The following is a 26,373-nucleotide window of genomic DNA, read 5'->3' on the forward strand; positions in this document are numbered from 1 at the left end:
CATGCTCCGTAAATGGGCATAAAAAAAAGAAAGACACTTGACATTGACAGGGCTTTTCGGCGGGAAACGGGAACGGGACAGTTGCTTTCTTCATTGAGTAATCTAAATAATTAATACAAAGTGGTGTTTTGTGGTTAATGATCGCATTAAGTTAGTCGGAAGACATTCGCGAGTGTTATTATATTGGAGTATTCAATAAACAAAGTGTATCTGCCTATTTTCGCTTCGTGCCGGGAAGCCGCTTCATAGCTCAAAAGTTTATGCGGACTTTTGAGTTAATTCGTTTGGGGTTCGGAGTAGGAGTCTACTCCGAGGGTGGGGGCTTAGGTTTCATCATCATCACCTTTCATCATTTCATTAATCATCAAGAAAAAAAATACGTCAGACATGGCTGTATGGGCATAGTTCCCTTTGCCTTACCCTTCGGGGAAAACCAAAACAAAAAAAAAAAAAAATTGACATTGACAGTCCTACGAAAACAAAATATAACCTCACTTTGTATTCTCTTTCTTTTCTGTTGTTGCTTTCTGCGGGAAAACCATTTAATTTTGTTAAAACTAGGTTACTATACATACAACATGTCTGTCACACTACATACAGATATCGGAGACATAAAAATTGAGCTATTCTGTGAGCAGTGCCCAAAGGCTTGTGAAAACTTTTTAGCTTTATGTGCTAGTGACTATTACAATGGTTGTTTATTTCACAGGAATATTAAGGTAAATATAAGTTTATATAGTTACTTTATAAACTCTATGCCTTCCCACATGAAATCTATTTTCATATCATGCAGGGTTTCCTGGAAAGATCCCTTAAAAATGAGCCAATATTTTAAGCTGTGGATTTGTTTTTATAATAATTTGTGTAGGCACAACAAAAGTAAATATGCATTATAGTTCTTTACTATTATTCTCACCTGTTTACTATTTCTTATAGGGTTTTATAGTACAAACAGGAGATCCAACTGGCACTGGGAAAGGCGGTTCTTCCATTTGGGGCAGAAAATTCGAAGATGAATTCAAAGAAGAGCTAAAGGTACTTTTGTATAAAACAAAAGTTTTTAATATAAGTAGTTTTTTGTTAGATAAATAATTATATTTATAGAACTATTTATTACTATTTATCAACAGCATAATGCAAGAGGAATAGTGAGCATGGCTAATAATGGACCAAATACAAATGGCAGTCAATTCTTCTTTACATATGGAGAGCAACCACACTTAGATCTGAAATATACAATTTTTGGGAGGTAAGTTTACTTCCTGAATAAAATATTTAATTTTACACAAATAGGCCTTATAACTGATTTTGCTATGTATTTATTTTTCAGAGTTATTGATGGTTTTGAAGCACTTGATGACTTGGAAAAGATGCCAGTAAACCCTAAGACATTCCGACCACTGACAGAAGCCAGGATCACCTCTGTCACAATTCATGCAAACCCTCTAGCTGGGTGAATCACTGATTATACTACTGTAAATAATAATATTAAGATCAATCATTGAAATAAAATACATTCTCACAATTAAGTAGTCTTTATTGCTCACAAGGAAGTATTCAATTACTATTACAATCACAATGAATTTTAAATAGAAGTAAACAACATTTCTGTTTTAAAATACTGCTTTTACATAGAATAAAAATAGATTTGTGCATTATTCAGCAGTGACATTATAAGAGAACTACACATGTCTATTTATTATATCTTTAATTAATGCAAGAGCTAAACTTCTAATAACTGCTCATAGCATTAATACACATCTATGTAATATCATAACAAATCAGACTATTAAGAACAATGATTCAATAAATAAGTGTACATTATGTTATCTATGTAACGCTATATCTGTGTTACTTTGAAATGTTAACAGCTAAACATTATTTGAATTTAAACATCTTTAATTTGTTAAGAAGTTCCTAATTAAATACTTGATACTATCCAGTCAAATATAATTTAAGTAAACAGTCAGTTTTTATTCACATTAGAGTTATTAAGTAGTTTTATTTAACATAATGATATAGTAAATTTTGTACAGAGTTTAGACATCACTAGGACGATAATTAAATACCTACTTACATACAATAATTTGCATACACTACACTAGTAGTGCAATAATACAGTACAGACAAGTACAAATTGCATATGCTGTGCACAAATGTGATGGTGACTAACTAATATAATATGCCACATTAATACACTAATTCAGTTCTAGGATCCATTTTTATGTCATGTTTCCAAATCGTAAAAATTATCATCCATAGAGAATTCAGGCTGTTCATTCTCGTTTTCTTTCTTAATTTCAGTTCCTGGAGTTTTATCTTCAAAACTATCACTAAAATGCGACTTAATATGTGCAACTAGATCTGCTTTTTTATCAAAAGTGGCACCACATTCTATGCAAGGCATGTTCACAACCAAGCATTCATGAGTTTGCTCATGTTTGTTAAGTTTGTCTTTCCTAGTAAACTTTTTATCACATTGACTGCATGAAAATGGCTTCATCCCTGAGTGAAGAGCTGCATGACGATCCAGCTCTCTCTTTCGAGGGAACTTCTTGAAACATACTTTACACTGGAAGGAAGACTGAAATACCCTTGATCCAATGTGTGCTATTGACACATGAGTCTTGTAGGCATCTAATGAGGAAAACCTCTTAGGACATTGGTGACACTTAATATTCTTTGGTTTATTCTTATTTGTAGTAGGCTTCTGTTTCGATGGGGAGTTTTGTATATGCTTATTAGAGGTGGACGGAATCTTTTTCACTTGATTAATAAAACTGCTTTCTCCAGAAATATGATCTGGTACACGAGGTAGATCATAATCAATGTTTGAAGAATCTGCGTGTATACCACTAGGTGAGGTCATAAGATTACTAAAAGGATTCACATTAACAACCATGTCATTTGTATCCTGTCCACTGTCATAGTGTTTGCGATCAGGGCTATTAGGTGCATGGCGTTCTTCATGCTTAATAAGTTTATCTCGTCTTCCAAATGTTAAAGGACATTTTCTACATGCATATGGTTTCATTCCTGAATGAACAAGTACATGGCGCTGTAAGTCTGCTTTTGCAACAAAGCTTCGAGGGCACAAAGGACATACATGTGGCTTATGGCCTGCATGTATTCTAAGGTGTTTACTCAAATTAGTATTACGAGAAAAACTCTTTAAACAATATTGACATTGATAAGGTCTAATTCCAGTGTGAACTATAGAATGCTTCCTCAAATCAGAACGCCGGCCAAAGCACTTATCACATTCAGAGCAGTGATATGGCTTATCATTGCCATGTACCATCTTTGCATGCTGTACATACGGTGTTCGTTCTGCAAACACTATGCTACACTCATCACATCGATATGGTAAGTTTGGGTCGTGATAGTTCATTTCATGTTCTTTGCATTTATCTTGAGAAATAAAAGCTTTGTCACAGAATTGACACATAGCTACATTTTTGAAAAAGTTTTCTGTAACTGGTTCTCCTTCAGGTGTGTTATCTCTCTCAATGGATTCATGATCAACATGTTCCACTGCGTCAGACTCCTCTGAAGAATCGTAATCTAAGCTCGGATCAACCACCATCACAACACTGTCTTCTACTATATAGTCCTCTGGCTTTGGTTTGACTGAATCTTGAGAAATGTAGTTGTAATTGCTATGTTCTGAAGAATTAGAGTTGTCCAGTTCATTTACCCGGTTGGTGATCTGCCTCAATCTAGACTGGTTCTGTATGCATTGAAGGCGAAACTTAGAGCATTTATCAACTTTAAATAAGCATTTATAACAGATTCTTCCAGGCAGGCCATCATTTGGGTTCATCTGTAAATAATGATACTCATTAGGTTTGTTTGAACTACACAATGAATGCCAAAGGGTAAATGATATAAAACTTACTTGCAGCTCGAAACATTCTGCAATTTTAGAGGTTAAAGAGACATTTGTCTCGTCGTCAGGAGCAGCACCATAGAGTGACACCATAAGTGTGCTTTTATTCAAGCACAGTCGACAGACCATGTGGAAATTTGCTATAATGAAGGAATCTTCCATTTTGCATGCAATCCAACGTTGAAACAAAAACGTTCCAAGGAATTTCGCTCGGAGTCTCGACAAAACTGTCAGTTATCGTGTTTTCATTGTCTTCATACATCAAATTCACTTTCAGAACGCCACAATTTTTCGTAAAATTAACAAGAACTTGTGGGCTATGGCCCTGCGTGGTGACTACGCAATCGTTCGATCCGTCCGAAGAGGCAACTGGGGCGATGTCCGCTAGGTAGGGCTGCGCTACAGGAATGTGCCGCCGTCACTGCCCCGCGAACCCGCCAACCTCCTCATCGATCGCATGTTACGGAGTACCATTTGAAGCACTATAAATACAACGTTTCACGAGTGTTGTTCAAATTATTAGGTCAACTTATAAAACTTGGGCACAGTACTCAATAGGCAAAGAAAAATTTAAATTTGAAAGGACCAGCGGCAGCGTCAAAATCGCGCTAATTTCGCTCATAAATCGATGCCGTTTTCGTTTACAAGTAAATTATAATGCCAACAAGCACGATTGGTTAATAAAGTTTTGACAACTTCTATTTACCAACCATAATCTTTCAACAATTACAAATTATAGGTAGTGAAACAGACTAACTAATGAGAGTGTTACCATTTTAAAATAATAATATCTACCAAATAAAACACTTTTCATGAATTAGTAGTTTATTTAAAAAAAGTGCATAGTATAGTAGAATAGAGAGTTACAATCATACTTATTATCACGTTACGTTACTATCTTAATCTCTTGAACAATTTGCTACATAATCTGAATCAACACAGGTCTCTGACTCCTCATCAAAGGACATGCCTAGGTCGCACCGCAACAATCTTGGATATCCTCCTTGACAAGCGACATACTCCTGACAACTCTGGCCGTATCTGTAGAATTGTAAACATAGTTTATTAGTAGGTACATCTCTGCCTGTCCAATACGGACAAAAATAATCAAAAAATGGTTCAACAAACGTACTTGACAGCTAAATTATAGGTACAAGTTTAAATAATTCATGTCCATGATGATGTATACTAACTTACTATAGTGTAAACCTAGTTAATTAACACATTACTCACCTGTATTTATAGATCCAGTCATATGGTTCTCCATATTCATCTACCGGCGTGGAAGGGCACGTAAAACCTTGGAAGACTGAAAAAATAAATTAGATATTAGAAAAAAATAAGTAATATATATTTTTTAATTTGCATGCCTTGCGTTAGGAATTAACGTACTTGCTGGTTTGCAGGATGGTACATTTGCAAGCCAGTCGCAGCTGCTCTTCTCTGCATTGAAGACAAGTCCGGGCGGGCAATTCATAACCGTAGCTAAACCTTCTTGGCAACTCAGGTACTGGCTGCAGTCTCCATCGTTCATTGGAAAGTAACCGTAATGATGAGGGCATTGCCCGCTGGGTTGGGCCGCCTCTGTGGAAAAAGTACATATATGTAGATACCCTACAAATCCCGCAGATCATAAGATTACTATACCTATGCCTCCATTAATTCAGCTAAAGAACGAGTGTTTTTAGAATTTAGATACAATGCAGACTTATAAAAGTCCTAAATAGGTAGCTTACGCATTTTCGCTCGGCTTTCGCATCTGACTTCTGAAGGATATGCACAAGGATACTCTTCCCATATAGCGTTAGGGTTGAAGTGGAGGCCATCAGGACACATGAATTTCAGCGCTGCTCGTTTCTGATGGAAGAAAACAAATTATTTCTAAAGGGTTCACCCCTTACATAAATGGATAGTTAGATCCCAAACACAAAAGTGGAGCGTTAGAAAATATTTATGACAGTTAAACAGAAAAAAATAATATCTACCTTGCATCTAATGTAAGTGTCACATTCGTTGCTAATGCTGTAGTATCCGTCTTGGATACAGTTGTATTCAACGGGTACTCCTTCGGCGACTATATCAGGGATTTGTTGAATCGGTAATTTCGAGGGCGACACGGCAGGCGTCGTAGGTTTTGGTACCCATGGACGTAAGGTTGTAACTATCGGAGCTCTGGTTGGAGTTGGTAGTGGGATGGGTGGAGGTGCAGGCTTTATGGGCTGTGGAATGGGGCGAGGAACAGGATGCGGTACAGGCCACCGTGTTCGGATATTTTGATTTGGGAGAGGAATTGGTTGAGGTTTAGGTTCTGGTACAGGAATTGGCTGAGGTTGAGGTTTCGGTAGAGGAATTGGCTGAGGTTCAAGTACTGGTAGAGGAATGGGCTGAGGTTCAGGTTCGGGAAGAGGAATGGGCTGAGGTTCAGGTTCGGGAAGAGGAATGGGCTGAGGTTCAGGCTCGGGAAGAGGAATGGGTTGAGGTTCAGGCTCGGGAAGAGGAATGGGCTGAGGTTCAGGTTCTGGTAGAGGAATTGGTTGGGGTTTCCGTTCCGGTATCGGCTCTGGTACAGGTTCTGGAATGCGTTCTTCATTATTTGGAAGAATGTTCACTCGATTGGGTCTTGGACTTTGCCAAGGCCTCAAAATGGGTCTCTGTGGCAATAGAGGTCTCGCGGGTAAAATAGGTCGCAGGGGTATACGTGCAGTCACCGGGAGAGATGTAGTTGGAACCGCCTGTGTCACGACTGTAGCAGGCAATTCATAAATTGGTTCTACGGTAGGTTCAGGAATCGGCTCCAATTTCTTGATAAATATTGGTGCTGGATGATGCCGCGGAACCGATACACGGCCATTTTTCCACCGATTGAACGAATCGGAGTTCCCATTACGGCCTGATTGCGCAGCGCCAATTTGAATATTACCAAGTATACCTGAAATGAAAATAGAATTTAGAAAAACTGGACATGTTATGAATGAAAAACAGAATATTATGTGATGCTATTAGTGTTCTTACCTGTTGCCAAAAAAGGTAATACAAATAATATTATTACGAGCCGCATCTTCACTGCCCTGAGATGCTCTACACCAACTGTTGATGATCTCTCCAATGAGTTCCATATATATGCTGATCTGTTATCATAATGATGAATAAATTCTAAGAATAAAAATAAATATTTTTGATCGATAAATGATTGATCTGTAATATGATGGGGACTAGATAACATTAATGTGTCTAACCACAACGTTTCGTGTCTCTTATCAACGTTTGTAACGGTTAACGGAATCATTTTTTAATGTACTAGGTAATAAAAGAGAGAATTATCTAATCATTTGTACTTTCGACTTTTAGGCCTCTACTCTTAGACCAACACGGACCTCCACTCCGTCTCTGCTAGGCGAAATTTGTCGGGCGACATCAGGTACGTCCCGATGGTGCAAGTTCGGTACCTGCCGGTCTAACGGGCGCTCCCCGTTTGAGAAGCATGACGGTGAACCACAGTGACTTTCCTTTTTCAAAAATTTTACCCATATATGTATTTTTTAAATTTATTTTCCGGTTCCGCTTTATGTTAGATAGAAATAACTAGTACTGTAGCAGAGTACAAACTCTGCACATACTGGCCTTTCGTTCTGACCGTCATCATTTTAAATTACGAAATTCTCATTCCAGTCCGCATTTCCTTTCATTTTACACTGACTCACTGCATCCCCGACCTTCATAAAAACAACACAAGTATTATTATACAGTTTAGGACCGTGCCCTCTAATTCTTGATTCATTTGTGAAGTGCGTATATTGTGAACTATGTATATTCCTATACTGTTTGTGAAGTGTTTTTAATAAACTGTATATATTCCTGTTTACTTCTAATTTATCATCGTTATCACCAATCATTCCCCTACTCTGCCTGCACGTCGGGATACCATATCCTCACCACCCAGCTTGCCGCAGTACTTCTTTATTTTATTGTATGGTTACTTATTGAATGATTCATCCTGAAATAAATAAGTACGTAAAGAAACAATTATATACTATACACCTCTGCCCCCGTTTCGGAGATATAGGCGTGATGCTATCCTGTTATGGAATGAAACAAAATATTTATGTAAACTCACATTTATTTGCGAATTGAATTAAACTATCCTCTTACATTAAAACTGGATAAACATTTCACAAAAAAATAGTTTCTTAAATACATTTATTACATAACTAATAACTTAGTTCCGTCAACGAATACATCAAAAAGGGTTGTAGAGTGCGTGAGAGGGGGGGACTTAAGAGATTTCATCAGAAAGCGGTTCAGGATCTTTAGGGGCCGTCCATTAATCATGCGAGGCTCGAGAAAAAATCACGGGCAGCACACAAGGAAATAATTCGCCTCTCCACCCTCATTTTGCAATGTTTTCCGTGGTCCAGTTAACTGTACCACGGTTAATAGAAAACAAAGCCTAGTCCGGCCAACTGTACGACTGTTAATTTTGATTAACCGTGGTCCGGTCAACTGTACGACTGTTAATTTTGATTAACCGTGGTCCGGTCAACTGTACTACCCGACTGTACCTAGGAAAAAAAGGGCCTAATTTGTTAACGAGGACAATACCAAACTTGATATAGTTGCTAGATTTAGCAGATATGAAGGATAGTGCGAAAGGTAAAAAATGACAACCCGTTTTAACTCCCTAAGCACCGTAAACAACTTTCTGAACAAATCGCTTAGATCCCCCTCTCTCACGAACTTTACAACCCGCTCATTGACTGGACTAATTAGTAACATTAAAGTACAGTTCGAGCGAACTCCCGACATCTTTCGCCTTATTGAAATGCATATTATAATAAATATACAAACTCAGATTAAAAGAAAACATGAACTTATCAAAATATGAACAATAAGTTAACAGAACCCCCTCCTTTTTGGAAGTCGGTAAAAAGACCGATAACCAATCACGTATCGACCCGATAGCCAAAACATACGAGTGACCACCTGAGAGTATTGCAATTTTATTTACTATAAACACTTAAGACCATCCATCTCACCATCTGGTCCCTTCTTTGGTAGATCATAGTCTACTCTCAATTCAGTCTTGAAGCTACTTTTCACATTTGCGTGGAACAACATATAGGTATTGTGACCCAAGTTATAGTGGAAAAGGGTGACTTTCTATCCATATTTTTCTTTTAATCTGAATATACAAAGATAATGTCAAAAAATATAATATAAAGAAAAAAACGTAACTATGCCGATTATTTCTAATACCTCAATCAAATACTCATTTCTATACGAACATAATTTCATAGAACGCTTACAAGGGGCATTCTTTCTTTGGATTGCTTCATCTAGCTTCGGATCCAGCAATTTAGTTCCTGGGGAGTAAATAGGATAATGCTTTCTATTCTGGCAGATACAAACTTTAATTTCGCTTGACATCAATAAAAATAGTGCCGTCCTTCACTTCCGACAAGTGCAAAACAGTGATAGAGCTAGTTTTAGAACTAAAGAATTTAATTAAAATTATGGTCCAACAAACTTAACATGATTAGAATCAGAGCAGGACAGAATTACAGTACATCGCTTAGTGCGAAAGAGAACAAAAATACTTTATTGCCCACACAGGAAATAGAAAACAAAAGAGAAATAGTAAGAGTAAAATAGGCGGTAACACATAAGACACATAATATATCTCCCGTCTCTTTCGCACTAAAGGTATACAGCATAATGCGAAAGAAACAAAAGATCATCAGAATCATTTTAATCAAGTTTGTGTCTGCCAGAATCAACACCAATATCAAGCTTAATTTGAGGTTTATCAGGTGTGTCTCCAGGTTAGAAACCCCCTTGATCCGCTACCAGTTTCATTGGAAGTAACCATACTTAATAAAAAAAAGTAAGCAAAAAAGGAAACGGTCTTGTGTACTTGCTACAAATAACTACTTTTACATGATATTATAATGATTTTTGTCGCTGTTGTCGTATCTCTTAGGTCGTACGCTAAACTCAGGTAGGTTCGGCGTGGGTCAAACTATAGGTTAGTAGCTTATGTTGATTCATTCCAACTTACACTGGGCGATGAACAAATTTTGTAGAACTATCCAGCATAAGCTGGCCCGTCCCGTGTCGGACCCGCGCGAAGTTTAATGGGCGGCTATAACATTGTTACAATATTTTTTCTAAAGACAACTTACACTTTCGAAGTATTAATCTAAGAGTCTGTTTCACCACCCGCTGACAAGTATCTGATATCCTATCTAGAATGTACGTGGCAGCTTGATATCAAACACTTGGTCTTTTCTTTACACGCAATATTTAACTTAAAGTTATGTAACGTTTATAATTTATTTTTACTTATAATAGTCCAAATGCAAGTACAGTCTGCATTGAATTTTTTTTATCATAAACTCGAAGTGACATCATTTATTTAGCTTTACATTTACAGAATAGTGAACGATATTAAGTGTGTATTATTATGGAAATAATATAACTTGTTTAAAATTCGAATAGCGTTGGTTTATGCTACTAAATGAGGGTCTGCACGGCAAATAGTAACACAGCAATAGCCGTACGATGTCTATCTACGTAGATAAGTAATCGCTGCGTCTATTCATGGAAGCCCTCGATATAATTCGCGCCGCTCGTACGGCTATTAGTCGAAGCCCTAGACATACCTAACAGGGTAGTTTCCAACTAGTGAAATCAGTTACATTTTACTAAACGTCAAAACAGGAAATTATTATGGAATTTGTATGAAAAAGCAACTTGTGACGTCATAGAAAACGTGAGAAAATGTCGCATTCATGTTCGCATCATTCCATTTTTCTTTATTTAAATCATAAATAAGTTAAACAGAAAAAATAAACTGTTTCTTGTCACCGTAAGTTCCGTCTTTATTTAGTAATCAGAAATATTCATAATTTATCTTTGACCTAGGAAACTACCCAATTCGCGCCTGCAGGGATTATGTTTTATTCGTTATTATTATTATTGCGTATGGCAGACAGAAATAAAATGTCCTGGGTGGATCAGATATCCCCAACCAAGTCGCTGCCGCATATTTATTATCAATTGATGTATAATAAATATGTTACTATAGGTTTTATCTGTTCTGTCCTAGGAATGTTGTGTGCGGAAAGTTCAAGATTTCTCTAAAGGAATTTACGGCGCATAGGGAATCATGAACCATTCGATATAATTCTTCGCATTGTTGTCCTAATGTCGTTGTGCTAAGCTGTGTGCCATGACAGGACACCTTCATGTTAGATAGGACGTTATAAGATATATGCGGCAAGAAATGAGTTGTAGTCTATATATTATTATCTAGTTGATTCACGCGGGTTATACGGTCACGACCATTCATACAAATACAGTACCATGTCAAATTAATGTCTTTGACAAATTGAACTGTAAATCCCACTAAATGTCAAATATGTTGATACGATAGGGTTCTACGGCGGGAATGTGATACTCAACTACCTATGGATATAACGTACCTATAGACTTGTTTCCTTATAGAAGAGAAACCTGCCGATTCCACAGGGTTTATCTACTAGATACACTGACATACTATTTAAACAAAAAGACTCACAGTCGCTAAGGATTTATTTCTAAAACAACGTCCGAACCGTGTTTTAAATACACATATGGATAGTATAAATTCGTTCCCTCAAATTAAGATGTTATGGCTGTTAAAATAAAGAGCAATATCGGTTGTACAGTGTCGTCATTACGCCTATTGCGACTAAATTCGATCTTGACACGCCGTTGCTTAGTGACCAGATGCGCCGCGGACGCTTTTTACAGAGATTGGTAGTCTATTTGTGTATATAAGAGGTCAATGACTATAAGATATACCTATGGTAGGTACAGATATGTTGTGGGCGACGCCGGTAATGCCTTCAGCTGCGCGCTGTTTTCTCTGGAAAATTGGTAGTTCTCGTCGTAGTCATCCTATGGATCCGGTAATACAGTCGATGGCTGAGTTGCACAAATTCTACCTTGTATAGGTATAATGAGATATAAATTCAAACGTGGTGCGGGCTGGCGACTCGCGGCGGTGTGAGTCCGAGGCGGTGCTGCCGCGCCGCGTGGTCGCCGGCCGCCGCCGCCGCTGCCGCCTCCAGCTGCGCTCGCAGCGCCACCAGCTCGCGAGTGCGCTGGAAGATTGGGTCCTAGAACAAATCACAATTGAGGTTAAAGATAAATTATAAAATTCTGATTACTAAATAAAGACAGATCTGAAACTAACGAAAAACATTTTATTTTATTCTATCTTATTTATGAATTGTAATCAAGAAAAACGTAATAAGAAGTCCGACATTTTATCACGTTTTTCTATAACATCACAATGTAATAGTATAGTGAGTTTGTGTTTTTTACTTTTAGTAAAAAGTAACTCCTTAGACTACTTGGAAACTAGCCTATTGATATTAGTCTGTGACGGCAGCGCTTCTTTCACGGCTTAAAGACTCGCCGCGAGGCTGTTGATGCGCTATATACCGATCCTCAGTCTTTTATCTTCCTCTTCCAGTGTCGTCTCCTACCTGAGGTTGGCGTTGTATACGCCTTTTAACGTAACATGATTAGAGTGACATATATCTCGTCCCGTTTGTACTAAGCTGTATACCGTTAATGCGAATGAGACTTATATCTCATCGCTTTCGCGCTAGGCGATGTACTATATCTCTGTCGTGATGTCAGTCTAATCATGCTAAGTTAAATAGTGATGTACCGGATCGTTAAAAATGTATATCAGCGTATACGGATCTGAATACGGATATTTAGTGTAAAGATCCACGGATACGGATCTTAATTTTCTTATTCGATTGGTGTCGGCGCCCGTGACCTTGAAACGATAGTAGACGTCTTCGCTCGCCGCAACGTCAAGCAGGACACGTTTTAACTTGCATTGTGCGGGTAGTACTTTTGTTTTGGTTATGGTAAAACAATCTGAATGGAATTTTATAGTTTTTTATTTAATAATTCTACTTAATCACCTGAAAAAGATCCGTAAAAGATCCGCGTGAAAAGTAACGGACACGGATACGGATTTTTCTTTTATCTCGGATATCCGCGGATACGGATACGGATATTCGGAACATCACTAAAGTTAAATATACAATGGCCCCGATTCCTGCAGACACCTCCTAATTTTACTTTAAGTTATACCTGTCATTTTCTTATCCGCTGAAAAGGAAAGAGACGGATGATTGACAGCTCTTAATTTTAGGAAGAATGAGTAAATGAATGAATAACCCGGGCGAATCAAAAAGGTATCTTGCTGGTATGCAAACCGTTTGACCTGTGCTGTCTTAATTCTGTCGGGTTATTGACCAATGTAATTTTTTTTGACGGTTGTTTTAGATTTGTGCTTAAAATTGACGTGTGTTCCATAAATTTTATGCTTGTCGATTACCCGTCCCTTTCCTTTTCGGCGGATAAGAAAATGACAGAAATAACTTAAAATAAAATTAGATGGTGTTTACAGGAATTAGCACCAATACATTCAATACTCTTCTGTGGCCAATACAGCCTAATCAGTAGTTACATCTAAAGACCATTCGACAACTATAGCAGTAGTCGTTACCTGGGGGCGCATGGTGGGGTTCCAGCGACAGTAGAGCGCCTTCCACAGCTTGATGACCCTCAGCGAGGCCACAGGCACCAGCACGTGCTGCGGCCGCGCATACGCAGACGCCAGCGTCGCCGACGACGCGCCCCAGTACAGTGGGTTCAGGTATAAATCTTGCCGACTGTTGATGTACGACCACAGGGAGACGGTCTTCGATTTTACTTCTGTAAGGGAATTTCATATATTTATTATTGTGTATTTATTTACGTACTTAGTTTGCACCCGCCATCTTTGAACTTTTGCATATTTTCCTCACCTTATTCCTCTTAGGCCTCCATTTGCCATGTACCTGGTTCAGTAAGAAACTGAACTTGTAACTATTTTGATGCATTAAAGTATTATCTGAATTTGAATTCACGGGTTATTCGAGAATACTAAAGTTAATTTTCGTTGGCGCAGCAGCGTAGCGAGTAAAAGACAGCGACATAACCTTCGCGGTTGCTTTTTTTAACCGGATGGTCTTAACTACTTGGCCAGACTTAAGTCCTTCCCGTGACCTCAGTTACTATCTACTACAAAAAAGTAAGTACGTTGCTATTACATTAGCCCTTTCAGCTTTTACAACAGGACCTTTAGCGTCTCAATAATCACCCTGAAATGATCCAATCCACATAATACAATAAATACAATTTGGGCCTCTTCTAGGTAAGCATGTCATGCACTTTCTTTCTAGGTAAGCATGTCATGCACTTATATCAGGTGTGATTGTGATCAAATGCTTGCTATCTTCCGTTAAGAGAAAATCTACACGACAAAAGTCAGTCACTTAAAAGCCAACTTACCCTCCTTAACCCTCTCGCGCTCAGTATTGAACAGGAAGGTCCCGAAGCGGCAGGAGTAGAGGTGGTCGACGATGATGATGAGCAGTCGCTCGTTGAATTCGAACGCGGTCGGGAACTGCTGTTGCAGCTGCCACACGCAGTCCACCCACTGGACGAAGACGGGGGAACGGTCCGCGTCCGAATGACGCTCGTCGCCATGGCCTATACGCTGTAAAAAAGCAAAGTTTTATGGTCACATCTAAAAATATGCATGTCATTCATTATTTTGCACAGAGCCCGCTTACCTAACCTAAATATTTGACTTCCTTTATAGGTCAAGTCACATGCCTCCGAAACGCATTTTTCGGGAATGTCGGATTCCTCACGATGTTTTCTTTCACCACTGAGCACGTGATTATCATTTACGCTCCAAACATGAATTCGAAAACAAAATCAAAAAAAATGTGCATATATGTAAAACATTAACTAATTTGACATAAAGAAAAGTTATTAGTAATTTGACAAAGTCGCATTAAATATCAAATATGTTAATGCGACAGTTACAAAGATACATATTTTTAGACGTGAGAGATAAGGTGTAGACAGAGCCGCAAGTAATCAGAATACAACTTGCGCCTACTTTTGATATGAAATTCTAAGATGGATATGATGATGATACTTGTGGTGACGTGGCACGTTATCAGCCCATCACCCATTATGATGGAAGATAAGCAGCTGAAAACGTTGTATGTTTTAAAATCTAAATCTCAGTTTACTTTAGAAGGAAATCTGTGTGCTGGGGCGTCCACGTTGAAGAAATTCTTCTAGAAAAGTATTATTGTCATTTGTCAGTACCAATATTTTGATATTGCACTTTTGATATTGTTTTTTAATGTGAATTGCTTCAATGACGATGAATCTTTTTAGACTGTCTGGCTCAGGTCAGGCCTAGAAGTATTAGGGTGAGTTATGTCGGAAAAATCTTAGAAACATTCTTACCAACTGGAACTTATGTCCGAAAGACAGCCATTCCTTCTCGATGAGTACTTCGAACCCTCGTAGAGTGCGGTAATGCGGGTCTAACATCAACATGCTTAGCGCTGTAAGTTGCGCCGTGCGGTCCCATCCGTCTGAACAGTGCACCAGGACTGATGTCTTGTGGTTCTCCACCTGTAGGTGAAATATGAAATGGTCACTCTTGATTTTTCTTTATTGAGGAATATATAGCTTAACGATAAAAAAAAATCGTATGGAGAAGATGAGGACCCAGTGGTGTAATGGTTAACCTCTCATATGCCGAGATACCAGACACAATCGATTTTACATTGTGTCTGGTCGAGATCCGCGTTCCGGCGTTCGAAAGGTTAATCTTGCAGCTTGACATGAGCTGCTGGTTGGGCCTCAGTCCGAGTCACAATTTTCCAGTGTTTTCTCCGCTTTAACAACTAAACAGAGATACATAGTAGGTGTATATACTTATATGCTCAAATCTACAAATGGATTCTCTCCATTAATAGACTGTAAATAGTTGTACCTTATCAACAATACGGACTGCTCCCGCTAGTATACATTTTATGTGTTTCAGCCAACAACTTGCTTCAATTCCACTGAACCACCTGCAAAATAAATGGTAATTTAGAAGTCCAACCCACTAACACTTGATCTTCGTCACAAGGATATGATGAACTTTAAATTGCGGCTATGAAACCAGTATCATTCCCAGACATTCAGTGTTCATCGTTAATAGTGTCACCAGTGTTGTCAGGTATACAGTTCCGTGCTAGTGCAGTATGTGCAACGGATTGACTCTTTCAGGGTAAGTTTCACAACTACAAATAGGCAACCCTCTTTGCTCTCAACCTTCATCTGTCTGGTGATGAGAGAAAACAAAAGTTTGAACGGTCTGATGGTTTGAAAGTGGTTTAAAAACGGTTATCAGGAAGACAACCTGCCAGAGAGGAAAGTTGGTGGACAGCGACGCCAAGTGGAAAGGTTGTGATTATTACGAGATTATCAGCCCATCGCCCAAGATATACTACAATGACATTTGCGGCAACTCAAGTATTTTAGTCGTGGCATGGACATGATAATCCATGGTGATTAACTTCCAGCTTTATGGCGTATAGAGATAAATCATAATTTTAAAGAGACAACTGTTCAAGACCTGGTTTGGTCAATCTGCGGGAAGCAGAGTTCCTTCAGCTTCCGCAGGCTCTCTCTCATCACGTGGATATTGTGGATGTCCAAGAACACCAGCTCCGCATTTTGATACGCGTCCTCTGACTCGTAGCTGTAACAAGAAATATTCTGTTACGAGGTTTTCTTATCTAAAAAGGGGTAAAATTTTTAATAAAATGGATTCTGTGGCATGAATGCTATGGACTTGCTTACATTAGTACCGGTGGGTTTTCCACCTCACAACCCACACGATAAGAAGTACCGATTTGCAATTACGTTGATTTGTCGGTATTGATTCCATCAACATTTTACTTACATAAAATTTAATTATTGAAAATGAAGAAAAAACAAAAGGTAAACTGTGAAAAGCCTTCATTCTTCAGATGCGAATAGTAAATGCCATTGTTTGTTTCGAACGATACTTATGTGTGTGAATGGTGAGTACAGAGAATACTGACAGAGATGAATGGAAGAGGAATATATGTTGTGGCGACCCCACATAGAGTGGGATAAAGACAGGCGGATGATGATGATTGTCTGTTTCGGCGGCGCAGAAAACTATCTTTTATCTGTTTCTATCTACTAGCTAGGCACATAGAATAAAATTAAAATTGCCAAAATAACCGCTCCCACTCACCCGCCACCTTTCGCCATATTGGCGATAGCGTTAGCGCTCGGTCTTGCGTCCATGATGAATAGTTTGTGCGCCTGCGCGTTAGCGTCCATTATCAGCTGAATGTAACGCTCATCTTGCCGACTTCGCTTGCTGCTCACCTAAAACAATTAAGTTGGGTATAAGCTGACTTCGCGTCTTGTTTTCTGGAATATAATATATTGTAAATTAATATAATGGCATGAAAGATTGATATAGCATTGATTAATAATGTAGAACAAACATCAAATTGTCACTACTAAGGTGATCTCTGAGTATTGCGACATTTTACATAGGCACGGCAAAATTAATTTAAATGTACAATCATACATGACTCCTGTAGCCTATTTCTATAAACAGCAGCCCTAAACTTCTTCTTTGCGAGTCGATGGCGATCGATGTTAAATTTTTGCTGACCAATAATTGACCACTCTTACGGCATTGTCAGTGGCTTCGTAAAGGTCTTTAATAGTGCAGGTGTTAGGGCATTTAGAACTGCATAAAAGGTGAGCCATAGTTTGTGGTGTGGTGAGCCCTAAACTTGCCAGTTTAGATACCTACGGGACATTTTAAAAAAGGGTAATTTTGGGAAATAAACACTGTGCAAACATAACTTAAACAGGTACTAAACTAAACAAAACATCCCTTTTTCATGATGGGTTAAAGATTGGAGACTCACCCCAACAAGCGGTTGGCTGCAGCGTGTTATAGTAGCTTGTGAAGTAGGGTGTATCCAAGCCAGCACCGGCACTCGGCCTCTGGACCTGAACGCAGCCACCGACCTCAGCAGCTCATCATTGGCCGCCGCTGGCACTGCCCACACTGCTGGGTAGCTGTCGCACACTTCATACTTGTCGTTTATACGCGTTATACGCCACATGTCATTGTTTACACCCTGCAAATGTTACTTATGTTTATTGACTTATTTTGTGTTCTGGAACTGTTTCTTTTTTCAAACTAAGTATGATTATTGCAAGACTTGAACAGTTTTACAATCGATAAGATTAACTTACATTCACTGATCAATTTTACTAATATAGAAATAGGTTGTTTGAAACTACATTAAAAAAACAAATCATTTTCAACAGAAAATAGGTAATAAACATTAATCACTACAATACAATAAATATATTCCTTATTGCATAAACACACAAAAAATAAAGCGCCGGATTATTAATTTATCTATGCAGTTTTCACTAACACAGATGGCTCAACCATTATAGACGGCGATATGGCTCACCACCTATCACGTAGGTGTAACAAAAAGCTTGGTGAGGTGTGGGTACTTAGTTTATCTTGCGATGGATGTACCTCTGACTACTACCTTTAGCTTATGTAGGATAAATAAAAATTATTCAAATAATATTCAGCAGGGTCAGACAATCATAAATACCATTCTCTTCAATTCGGCAATAGGTTCATAAACATGCCAGCCATCTTCCGGGAAACTCTCGGAGTAGCTGAAGGCGAACAGAGGCTGTCGGTGAGACAGAGGGAACGCCAACTGTTGTAGTTTCTCGAATATTCCGCGTCGCGAGTGGTTCTCTTGTTTGTGAGCAAAACGTAAGTTACGCATGTCCTGAAATAAAGTTGTTGTCTACATGTCACAATGCAATTATCATGAGAAATTCATCTCCTAATGACATTGTAACATTCTGATACATGGTCTAGAAGTTAGGAGGGAAAAGACATACATAACAGTCAAACACATAATCCTCCTTTTCGCTTTGCCATAGTTATGTTTGTTTTATTTTTAAACATTCTTTATATTCTTAATCATTCATCATAAGTACAACATAATTTGATAACAGTAAAAATCTTAAATAATTAATTTTATCAGGCTAATGAGACCAATTAAAACTTAAACAATGAATGTTAAATCAATACATTTATGATGTTGTAGTTGCTAGAGTAAAGAAAGACAAATTAGGAGATAAGCCAAACAATTTTCTAACATATACGTATAAAGATTATCTGTGCCATAGTTAGATAAAATATAGATTACCTTACAAAATACTTCTATGCCATAAGAATTTTCTCCTTTAGACGATGCACCACCAACTTTTTCAATTCTAGACACCTGTAAAATATTAAATAATAATTAATCTTAAATTTTTTATGTATTTAAGTAATAGTATGACGCCCACTGCTGGTGATGATAGTAAGTTTTATTGTGGAATGGGAAACGTCATAGGGGAAGACAAAATAAAAGATGGGAAGACAACCTACCAAAAAGATGGAGAAGAGCGGCCAACGATCACCACGTTTGGAAATGCCTAGAGGAGGCCTATGTCCTAGGACAGCCTGACGAAGAGAGTGTCAATGTTGCAGACGTCGGCTAACCATTAGATTTAAGTAATTAATAATACAGTAATGTAAAAGTCAGTGAATAAAGGTTATCTTTATTTATTTTAAATTATAAATTTTTATTGTGTGGGTTATGAAACTGTTGATCAAGCATTCATTACAAATATTTCTGGTAAATCTAAAAGGACTTACCTATTTTTATCTAAAGGCACTTATTAATTTAATAATTACCTAAAGACTCATAATATACTCACAACACCAAGAGGTACACTCAATGTGCCTTGTTGAGTAGTAGCTTCAGTTGGTCTGAAGTGTAGCTGGTAGTTTGTCACTTTGAGTACTCCACGAGATGGGCCACTATACGGACAAAGATACGTCACGTCCCGAGCCACTCCCATGACCTTCTCGCCATCAAGCAATTGTATGTCTCCCAATACATGAGGCTAGAAGTAACAACAGATAAATAAGACAAATGGAATACATATTGAACCATGTTGGAGAGCTGCTAGGTGTCAAGTCAGTTAACATACCATTACAAGGCAAAAGTATGCTTAGCAAATTGGTTGGGGCAGGTTCAGGTGGCCATCGCTGATAGAATACCACACGTGGAGAGCGAGGATGTGGTCAGGCCGGTGTTTGCTGGCTGCTCTGCCAGGCAGGGATGGCTATGCCTGACCTGTCAGGATAGGGCGACCAAGGATTGGCTGGAGAATGTCGTTGGCTCAATCGTGCCTTGGGAGGGAGCATCACTGAGTGTGGTGGGAGAGGATGCCCTTCCCAAGCCAATCATCATAACCGGTTGGGTCAACGACGCCAGGACTGAGTCGAAGGTCTTGTGCGGAAGGTTGGCCGTCCAAAATAAGGGGATGGGCTGTGACCGCTGGAGGCTCCTCAATTGCAAGGCGGAAAATGGCGGGCGCACTCTGTGCTTTGCCATCGATGCCAGCGCATTGAGGAAGCTTCAGCTACGCGGTTATAAGCTAAACCTGAATTTGACAACGGTCACCTTCCGCGCCAAGATCCCGAAGACTGGGATGGTTCAGGATGACGGGTTGGCAATGCCGGAAAGCGCGGGCGACAAAGAGGGCGGCATACTGTCCTCCACGTCCACTGCGCGGGTAGCCACTCCTCCTGAGCCATCCGAGTCGGACGGAGCCGTGGGGAGTACGGTACAAGTCGCCCCCACCGTAGTTAAGGAGCCAAGTCCACGGGCTCCATCAACCTCAACGGGTTCCGTATCCTGGCTGCGCCCCGCACAGACGGTGCAGGCCATAACCCGTGGAGGCAGTAGAGGTGGGGTCGCACAGCGACACTCACAACGCGGTGCCTCGAGTGCCAGATCCAGGAGTGGACGAGGTGGTGCCCCTAGGGCTCGTGGCATTCGAGGTCGAGGAGCTGGTGCCGCGACCAGAGGAAGGCCTGCACAACTGCCCTCCCTGGCAAGCGAGCACAGTAGCAGGAAGGCTGCTCGCAACCCTTTTAATTCCTTCCCCAACCTCCCACCCCCCCCGACCCTAAGAACACTTTTAATCTTCCCGACCCATCCTTTCCTTTCGGACCCTTCACCCCTCCTATTCCTTCTCACCCTATATATTATACTTATATAATAAGATATATATTATACACTATATTTATATATATATACATATATATTTTTAAAAACCATTCCCAAATATAATATGTTCAAAGTCATTCAAGTAAACCTTCACCACTCAAAGGCGGCTACCGCCGCCCTAAACCAGCACCTGCAACAGGTGGGTATGGACATGGCTTTGATCCAAGAACCGTGGATCAACAAGAACACGGTCATGGGGCTCAATACCTCAGGTAAGTTACTATATAATGTGGGAGGCGTAAGGCCTAGAGCTTGCATAGTCTTCAAGAAAAATGTTAATTTCTTACCTATACCTTATCTGTGCACAGATGATTTAGTAGCTGCCTACGTCGCTCTCCCAAGACTAAATGGAGCCAGGCTGGTTGTCTGCTCGGCTTACCTACCAGGAGAGACGATGCAGCTGGCTGCCCTCGTAGAGTATTGCGAAGACCAGAAGGTACCACTCCTCATTGGGTGTGACAGTAACGCGCACCATACTGGGTGGGGGAGTACCAATACCAATCCACGAGGTGAGGAACTATTCTCATTTATTATGTCCAATAACCTTGAAATAATAAATTCGGGCTGTGTTCCTACTTTTGTAACAAGGGCCCGATAAGAGGTACTGGACATTACACTTTGTTCAGAAAGGTTCGCCAACCATATAAAGGGATGGCACGTATCGGATGAGGCATCGCTTTCTGACCACAGGTATGTAAGGTTTGATATCACTTTAACCTTGGAGAAAACAGCAGAAGCGTACCGCGACCCGAAGACAACAGACTGGGAAGGCTTCAGAGCCTCCCTACGGCAGGAGCTGAGCAGGCCTTATGGACAGATCAGATCCCCGGAGCAGATCGAGTCAGCGGTGGGGACAGTAAGGGAAGGACTCCTAAGGGCCTACCAGGACAACTGCCCTCTAAAAACAACGTCCACGAACAGGAAAGTACCATGGTGGAACAACAAACTAAGTGGCCTACGATCAGAAGCCAGGGTTCTTTTTAATAGGGCCAAGAGTAACAAGGACTGGGACTCTTACGCAAAGGCCCTAACTGGCTTCAACAAAGAACTGAGGAGGGTAAAGAGGAGATCTTGGAGAAAATTCTGCGAGGAAATAAAAGGTACCCCTCACATAGCAAGACTCCACAAAATAGTATCCAAAGCCCCTCCATCCCATCTAGGTTTCTTGAGAAAACCCGATGGGATCTTTACCGGGTCCGCGGAAGAAACACTCAAACTACTAGCGCAGGTACACTTCCCCGGGTCCTCCCCGACAAACCATCTAGGATGCACTCCAGGGACTAAGCCCCCCAAAACCAGGAGACCCCGCACTGAGGACTGGAGGAGAGCATCGTTGGTAATTAGACCTCAGCAGGTAGAGTGGGCGATCGACAGCTTCAAGCCCTACAAATCCAGCGGGGTCGATGATATTTTCCCTGCTCTACTGCAGCAAGGTAAGAACATCATCTTGGGAGCTGTGGTCAAAATCTTCAGAGCGAGTCTTGCCTGGGGATATCTGCCCAGCCTATGGCGACAGGTAAAGGTGATCTACATTCCCAAAGGAGGGGATAAGGACCCATCACAACCAAAGTCATATAGACCAATAAGTCTTACCTCCTTCTTACTGAAGACAATGGAAAAGGTAATTAATATACATATTAGGGACACATTCATAAAACTAAATCCCCTACATGTAAGGCAACATGCATACCAAAAAGGTAAATCAACCGAGTCGGCACTTATGGAACTGACTGATCGTCTGGAAAAGGCAATCGAGGACAAGGAAATTGCCCTATGTGCCTTTCTGGATATTGAGGGCGCTTTTGATAACACCTCTACAGAGGTCATGATCCGGAGCATGGAAGCCCGCAACATTGACAGTACAACGGTAAACTGGGTAGAGTCAATGTTGACAACAAGGATAGTAAGAACGAAGCTCATGGACACAACCCTCGACCTGAAGGTTGCTCAGGGCTGCCCCCAGGGCGGAGTCCTGTCACCCTTACTTTGGTCCTTGGTAGTTGATAGTCTACTTAGCGAGCTAAGTTCCGCGAAATATCATACTCAAGGGTACGCGGATGACTTGGTGGTTACTGTAGTAGGTAAGTGCCCCTACACAATCTCAAGTCTCATGCAATCAGCATTCAAAAGAATTGAACGGTGGTGCTTAGAGTTCAAACTATCAGTTAACGCGAGCAAAACCGTAGTCGTTCCTTTCACAAACATGAGAAAGCTCGACAAACTCAGACCTCCTTACCTTTTCGGAAAACAAGTAGGCTTCTCTAGCGAGGTTAAATATTTGGGATTGACCTTCGATCAAAGGCTTACATGGTCACAACACATAGGTAGTATCACAAGAAAAGCGAAATCTGCAATAGGCACCTGCAGGCGCCTAGCTGGTTCAAGATGGGGCCTTAAACCAAAGGCCATGCTTTGGCTCTACACTGCTGTGGTGAGGCCTATGCTCGCGTACGGCTGTGCAGCATGGTTCAAAAAGGCATCTATTGGAACCTACATTTCGGACCTAACCAGCGTCCAAAGAATGGCTTGTATGATAATAACGGGAGCTATGTCGTCCACACCAACCTTAGCAATGGAGGCGGCACTAAACCTGCCTCCACTCCATCTCTACATAATCGGGGAAGCTAGAATAGCTATGCTCCGAGCTAAGGAAAGGGGTAAGACGACATGGGGATCAACTGTCATGAGAAAGCTCAAAGAGGACCTTATGACTAACCCGGTCATGGCGATGCCCTCAGACGTCATGGTCGGGACTCATAACTTTGTGAGGTACTTCAAGGTGGTAATACCAGAGAGAGAGGAGTGGTCTGGAACTGTACCCTCGCCCTTTCCCAGTGCTGATCGGGTGTGGTTTACCGACGGCTCTAAGCGAGACGGGCTTTCAGGGGCGGGTGTATACGGAGGGTGCCCCAAGCGAAGGAGGGTGACCAGCATGGGGGCGCACGCCACAGTTTTTCAGGCCGAGATGTATGCCATCATTGATTGTGTGCACCAAAATTTGGGGAACACAAACAGTAACATTCTCATACTGTCGGACAGCCAGGCTGCCCTTAAGGCGGTGGCGGCGTCTGAAGTAGACTCATTACTCACTCTAGAGTGTATTGATAGTCTGAATAAGTTGGGGGCCTCAAACTCGGTAACACTAGGCTGGGTCCCAGGGCACTCTAACATTAAGGGCAATGAAATTGCTGACGAACTCGCAAGAGAGGGATCGGGCACAAGTTTAACCGGACCCGAACCCTTCTGCGGGATCTCCAAAAGCACCTCTAGATATCATCTGGGGGTGTGACTAGGAAATGAATCCAAGAAATTTTGGTACAATTCAGTTGGCCTAAAACATTCAAAGCAGCTGATTAGACCTTTTTCTAAGAAATTATCATCAAAAATCCTTACTCTCACTAGGGGGCAGGTTAGGTTGTTGATACGGGCCCTCACGGGGCATTGTAGACTCAATAAGCACCTACACAGAATGGAGCTGACCGAGTCTCCTCTATGCAGATTCTGCTTAGGGGAAGATGAGACGCCACTACATCTGCTATGCAGCTGTGAGGCTCTCATACATAGTAGAAGCCATACACTTGGGGGCCACATAATGGACCCCCAGGAAGTCATGGAGCTTTCTCCCAAAAAGACGTTAGATCTATTCGAACGGATCGGTCTAGAGGAGGATTTTTAAATGTAGGGATTTAGGGTCACAATAGATCTGTCAAGGTCGCAGTGACCCCGCGGGCTGCATTCGGTCCGGCCCTCACAACTTTCAAATAATAATAATAAATGCTTAGCAAATGGAATTAGTACTTCTGTACATTCTCTTTTCTTTGACAAACTAATCCCTTCTTAGCCCTTTAATGACTTTTGTTTATACTTATACCAATGTCATGCAAAATAATTTTACTATACACTAATAACATTATACAATTAATTCACTGCAATTATGCTGAATTATAAATATGACATAAGACTAAACGGAGGTACCTAAAGTTTACAGTAATAACTTTTGCAACATTAAAAATATACTGTAAGTACAACAGATACTAGCCTTAAAGAGTTTATTGTGATGCCGTTGACTGTGGATACTGTTTACAAACACACATATATGAACAGTTCTACTCTTACTCATAATTGAAAAACTTGTTTAAAACAGTGGAAAAACAAACAGAAAGCAAGAGTAGGGCTCAGTGCTACACAATCAACAGCAATGACTAATCTTACCAAAGCCTCATAAAACCCACAGGAAATAGAGACGCAGTTATAGCAGGCATGGGGAATAAATTAAACCTTTTAGGAATGAAAACTTACGGAATCCTGGCCGTGTTTAGAATTCAATGAACTCGATTTGGAGTCCGAATCCAGTGAGTCAGAACTTGCATTTTTCGACAGCGAAAAGTCCGAATTTAGTAGCTCGGAACTATTATGTTTGTCCATTTTTGACAATATTTAAGATTAACTTGTTTAGTTATTCAAATATTTTACAACAAAATTTAATATATAATTATTTATTACAAGTAAAAAGTGTTGTAAACTTGACTGTCAAAATCTAATGCCACCTGATTGTAACCGTAGAATAAAAGGGAGATATAAAAAGTCCGAATATACACCAAGATATATAAGCGTAACAGAGATAAATATATGTCTTAAATAGATATATTATATTTAGTCGGATTACATTTGGTCGGGTCGGGTGCATTCAATAAACGTTCTGAAATTACAGTATAATATGATTTGACATAAGAAAAATTATTATTTTGTCTATGTTATTGATAGAAAAAGGTATTGCTATAATTGTTTCATATTTACCCTTAAAATAAGGAAAGTAACAGTCAAGTTACCAAATCTGAAAGTTATAATACAAACAATAATAATATTTGTTATGAAAATTAATACAGTCTGCCATTCGCTTTATTTTCGAATAAACTATAGTAAAGCTTATGTTGTTAAATTAACACATTGAGCAAATTATTTCAGTTGTCCTAGTTACATTTTATTGATCTATCGTTGTTACGTTAAGTTCTGTTTAACTTATTGTTCCAGAAATTTTCAAAAGGTTTATAATTCAATTTGAAAATGAAATTCCCTGAGAGTGTGAATATAAATACGCATTTTGCTTATAAACCATCTGAGGATATTGAATCTAAAAGAAAAATTAAATCGGAACAATTCGAATGGGATAGTAATCATCCTAAATCATTAGTATTCTTATGTATCGAAAAACTAAGTCAAAACTGGATGGGTAAGTCTAAGTTGGGTAAAAGTAACGCTATAAACAACAATGTAAATTAACTGAGCTTAACTTAGCTTGTTATTTTTATATATTATAATATAATTTTATAATATAATATAATTTTTATTTTT

At 39.8% G+C, this 26,373-nt stretch overlaps 4 protein-coding genes across 4 annotated transcripts; 1 reads left to right on the forward strand and 3 right to left on the reverse strand.

The window, feature by feature from the left end:
- The first annotated feature begins 45 nt into the window (after positions 1-45).
- On the forward strand, positions 46-1,525 carry LOC126381523 (peptidyl-prolyl cis-trans isomerase-like 3). Its single transcript, XM_050031008.1, has 4 exons — positions 46-719; positions 937-1,035; positions 1,131-1,249; positions 1,331-1,525. Exons 1-4 carry the CDS (start codon positions 261-263, stop codon positions 1,455-1,457), a joined length of 804 nt encoding a protein of 267 aa, XP_049886965.1. The 5' UTR covers positions 46-260; the 3' UTR covers positions 1,458-1,525.
- Positions 1,526-1,547: 22 nt separating this feature from the next.
- LOC126381374 (zinc finger protein 383-like) lies at positions 1,548-4,525 on the reverse strand. Its single transcript, XM_050030868.1, has 2 exons — positions 3,899-4,525; positions 1,548-3,823 (listed from the first exon to the last, which is right to left on the reverse strand). Exons 1-2 carry the CDS (start codon positions 4,049-4,051, stop codon positions 2,228-2,230), a joined length of 1,749 nt encoding a protein of 582 aa, XP_049886825.1. The 5' UTR covers positions 4,052-4,525; the 3' UTR covers positions 1,548-2,227.
- A 177-nt stretch (positions 4,526-4,702) lies between these two features.
- On the reverse strand, positions 4,703-9,004 carry LOC126382277 (uncharacterized protein C6orf132-like). Its single transcript, XM_050032091.1, has 6 exons — positions 8,923-9,004; positions 5,875-6,818; positions 5,626-5,746; positions 5,282-5,473; positions 5,123-5,198; positions 4,703-4,930 (listed from the first exon to the last, which is right to left on the reverse strand). Exons 1-6 carry the CDS (start codon positions 9,002-9,004, stop codon positions 4,789-4,791), a joined length of 1,557 nt encoding a protein of 518 aa, XP_049888048.1. The 3' UTR covers positions 4,703-4,788.
- LOC126381352 (myotubularin-related protein 2) lies at positions 7,989-25,552 on the reverse strand. Its single transcript, XM_050030849.1, has 12 exons — positions 25,321-25,552; positions 19,661-19,849; positions 19,105-19,179; positions 18,493-18,678; positions 17,779-17,994; positions 17,085-17,221; positions 16,434-16,559; positions 15,804-15,885; positions 15,269-15,439; positions 14,291-14,498; positions 13,464-13,672; positions 7,989-12,048 (listed from the first exon to the last, which is right to left on the reverse strand). Exons 1-12 carry the CDS (start codon positions 25,444-25,446, stop codon positions 11,902-11,904), a joined length of 1,872 nt encoding a protein of 623 aa, XP_049886806.1. The 5' UTR covers positions 25,447-25,552; the 3' UTR covers positions 7,989-11,901.
- Positions 25,553-26,373: the final 821 nt, after the last annotated feature.

The sequence above is a fragment of the Pectinophora gossypiella genome, chromosome 3, assembly GCF_024362695.1.
Source record: "Pectinophora gossypiella chromosome 3, ilPecGoss1.1, whole genome shotgun sequence".
Taxonomy (NCBI): domain Eukaryota; kingdom Metazoa; phylum Arthropoda; class Insecta; order Lepidoptera; family Gelechiidae; genus Pectinophora; species Pectinophora gossypiella.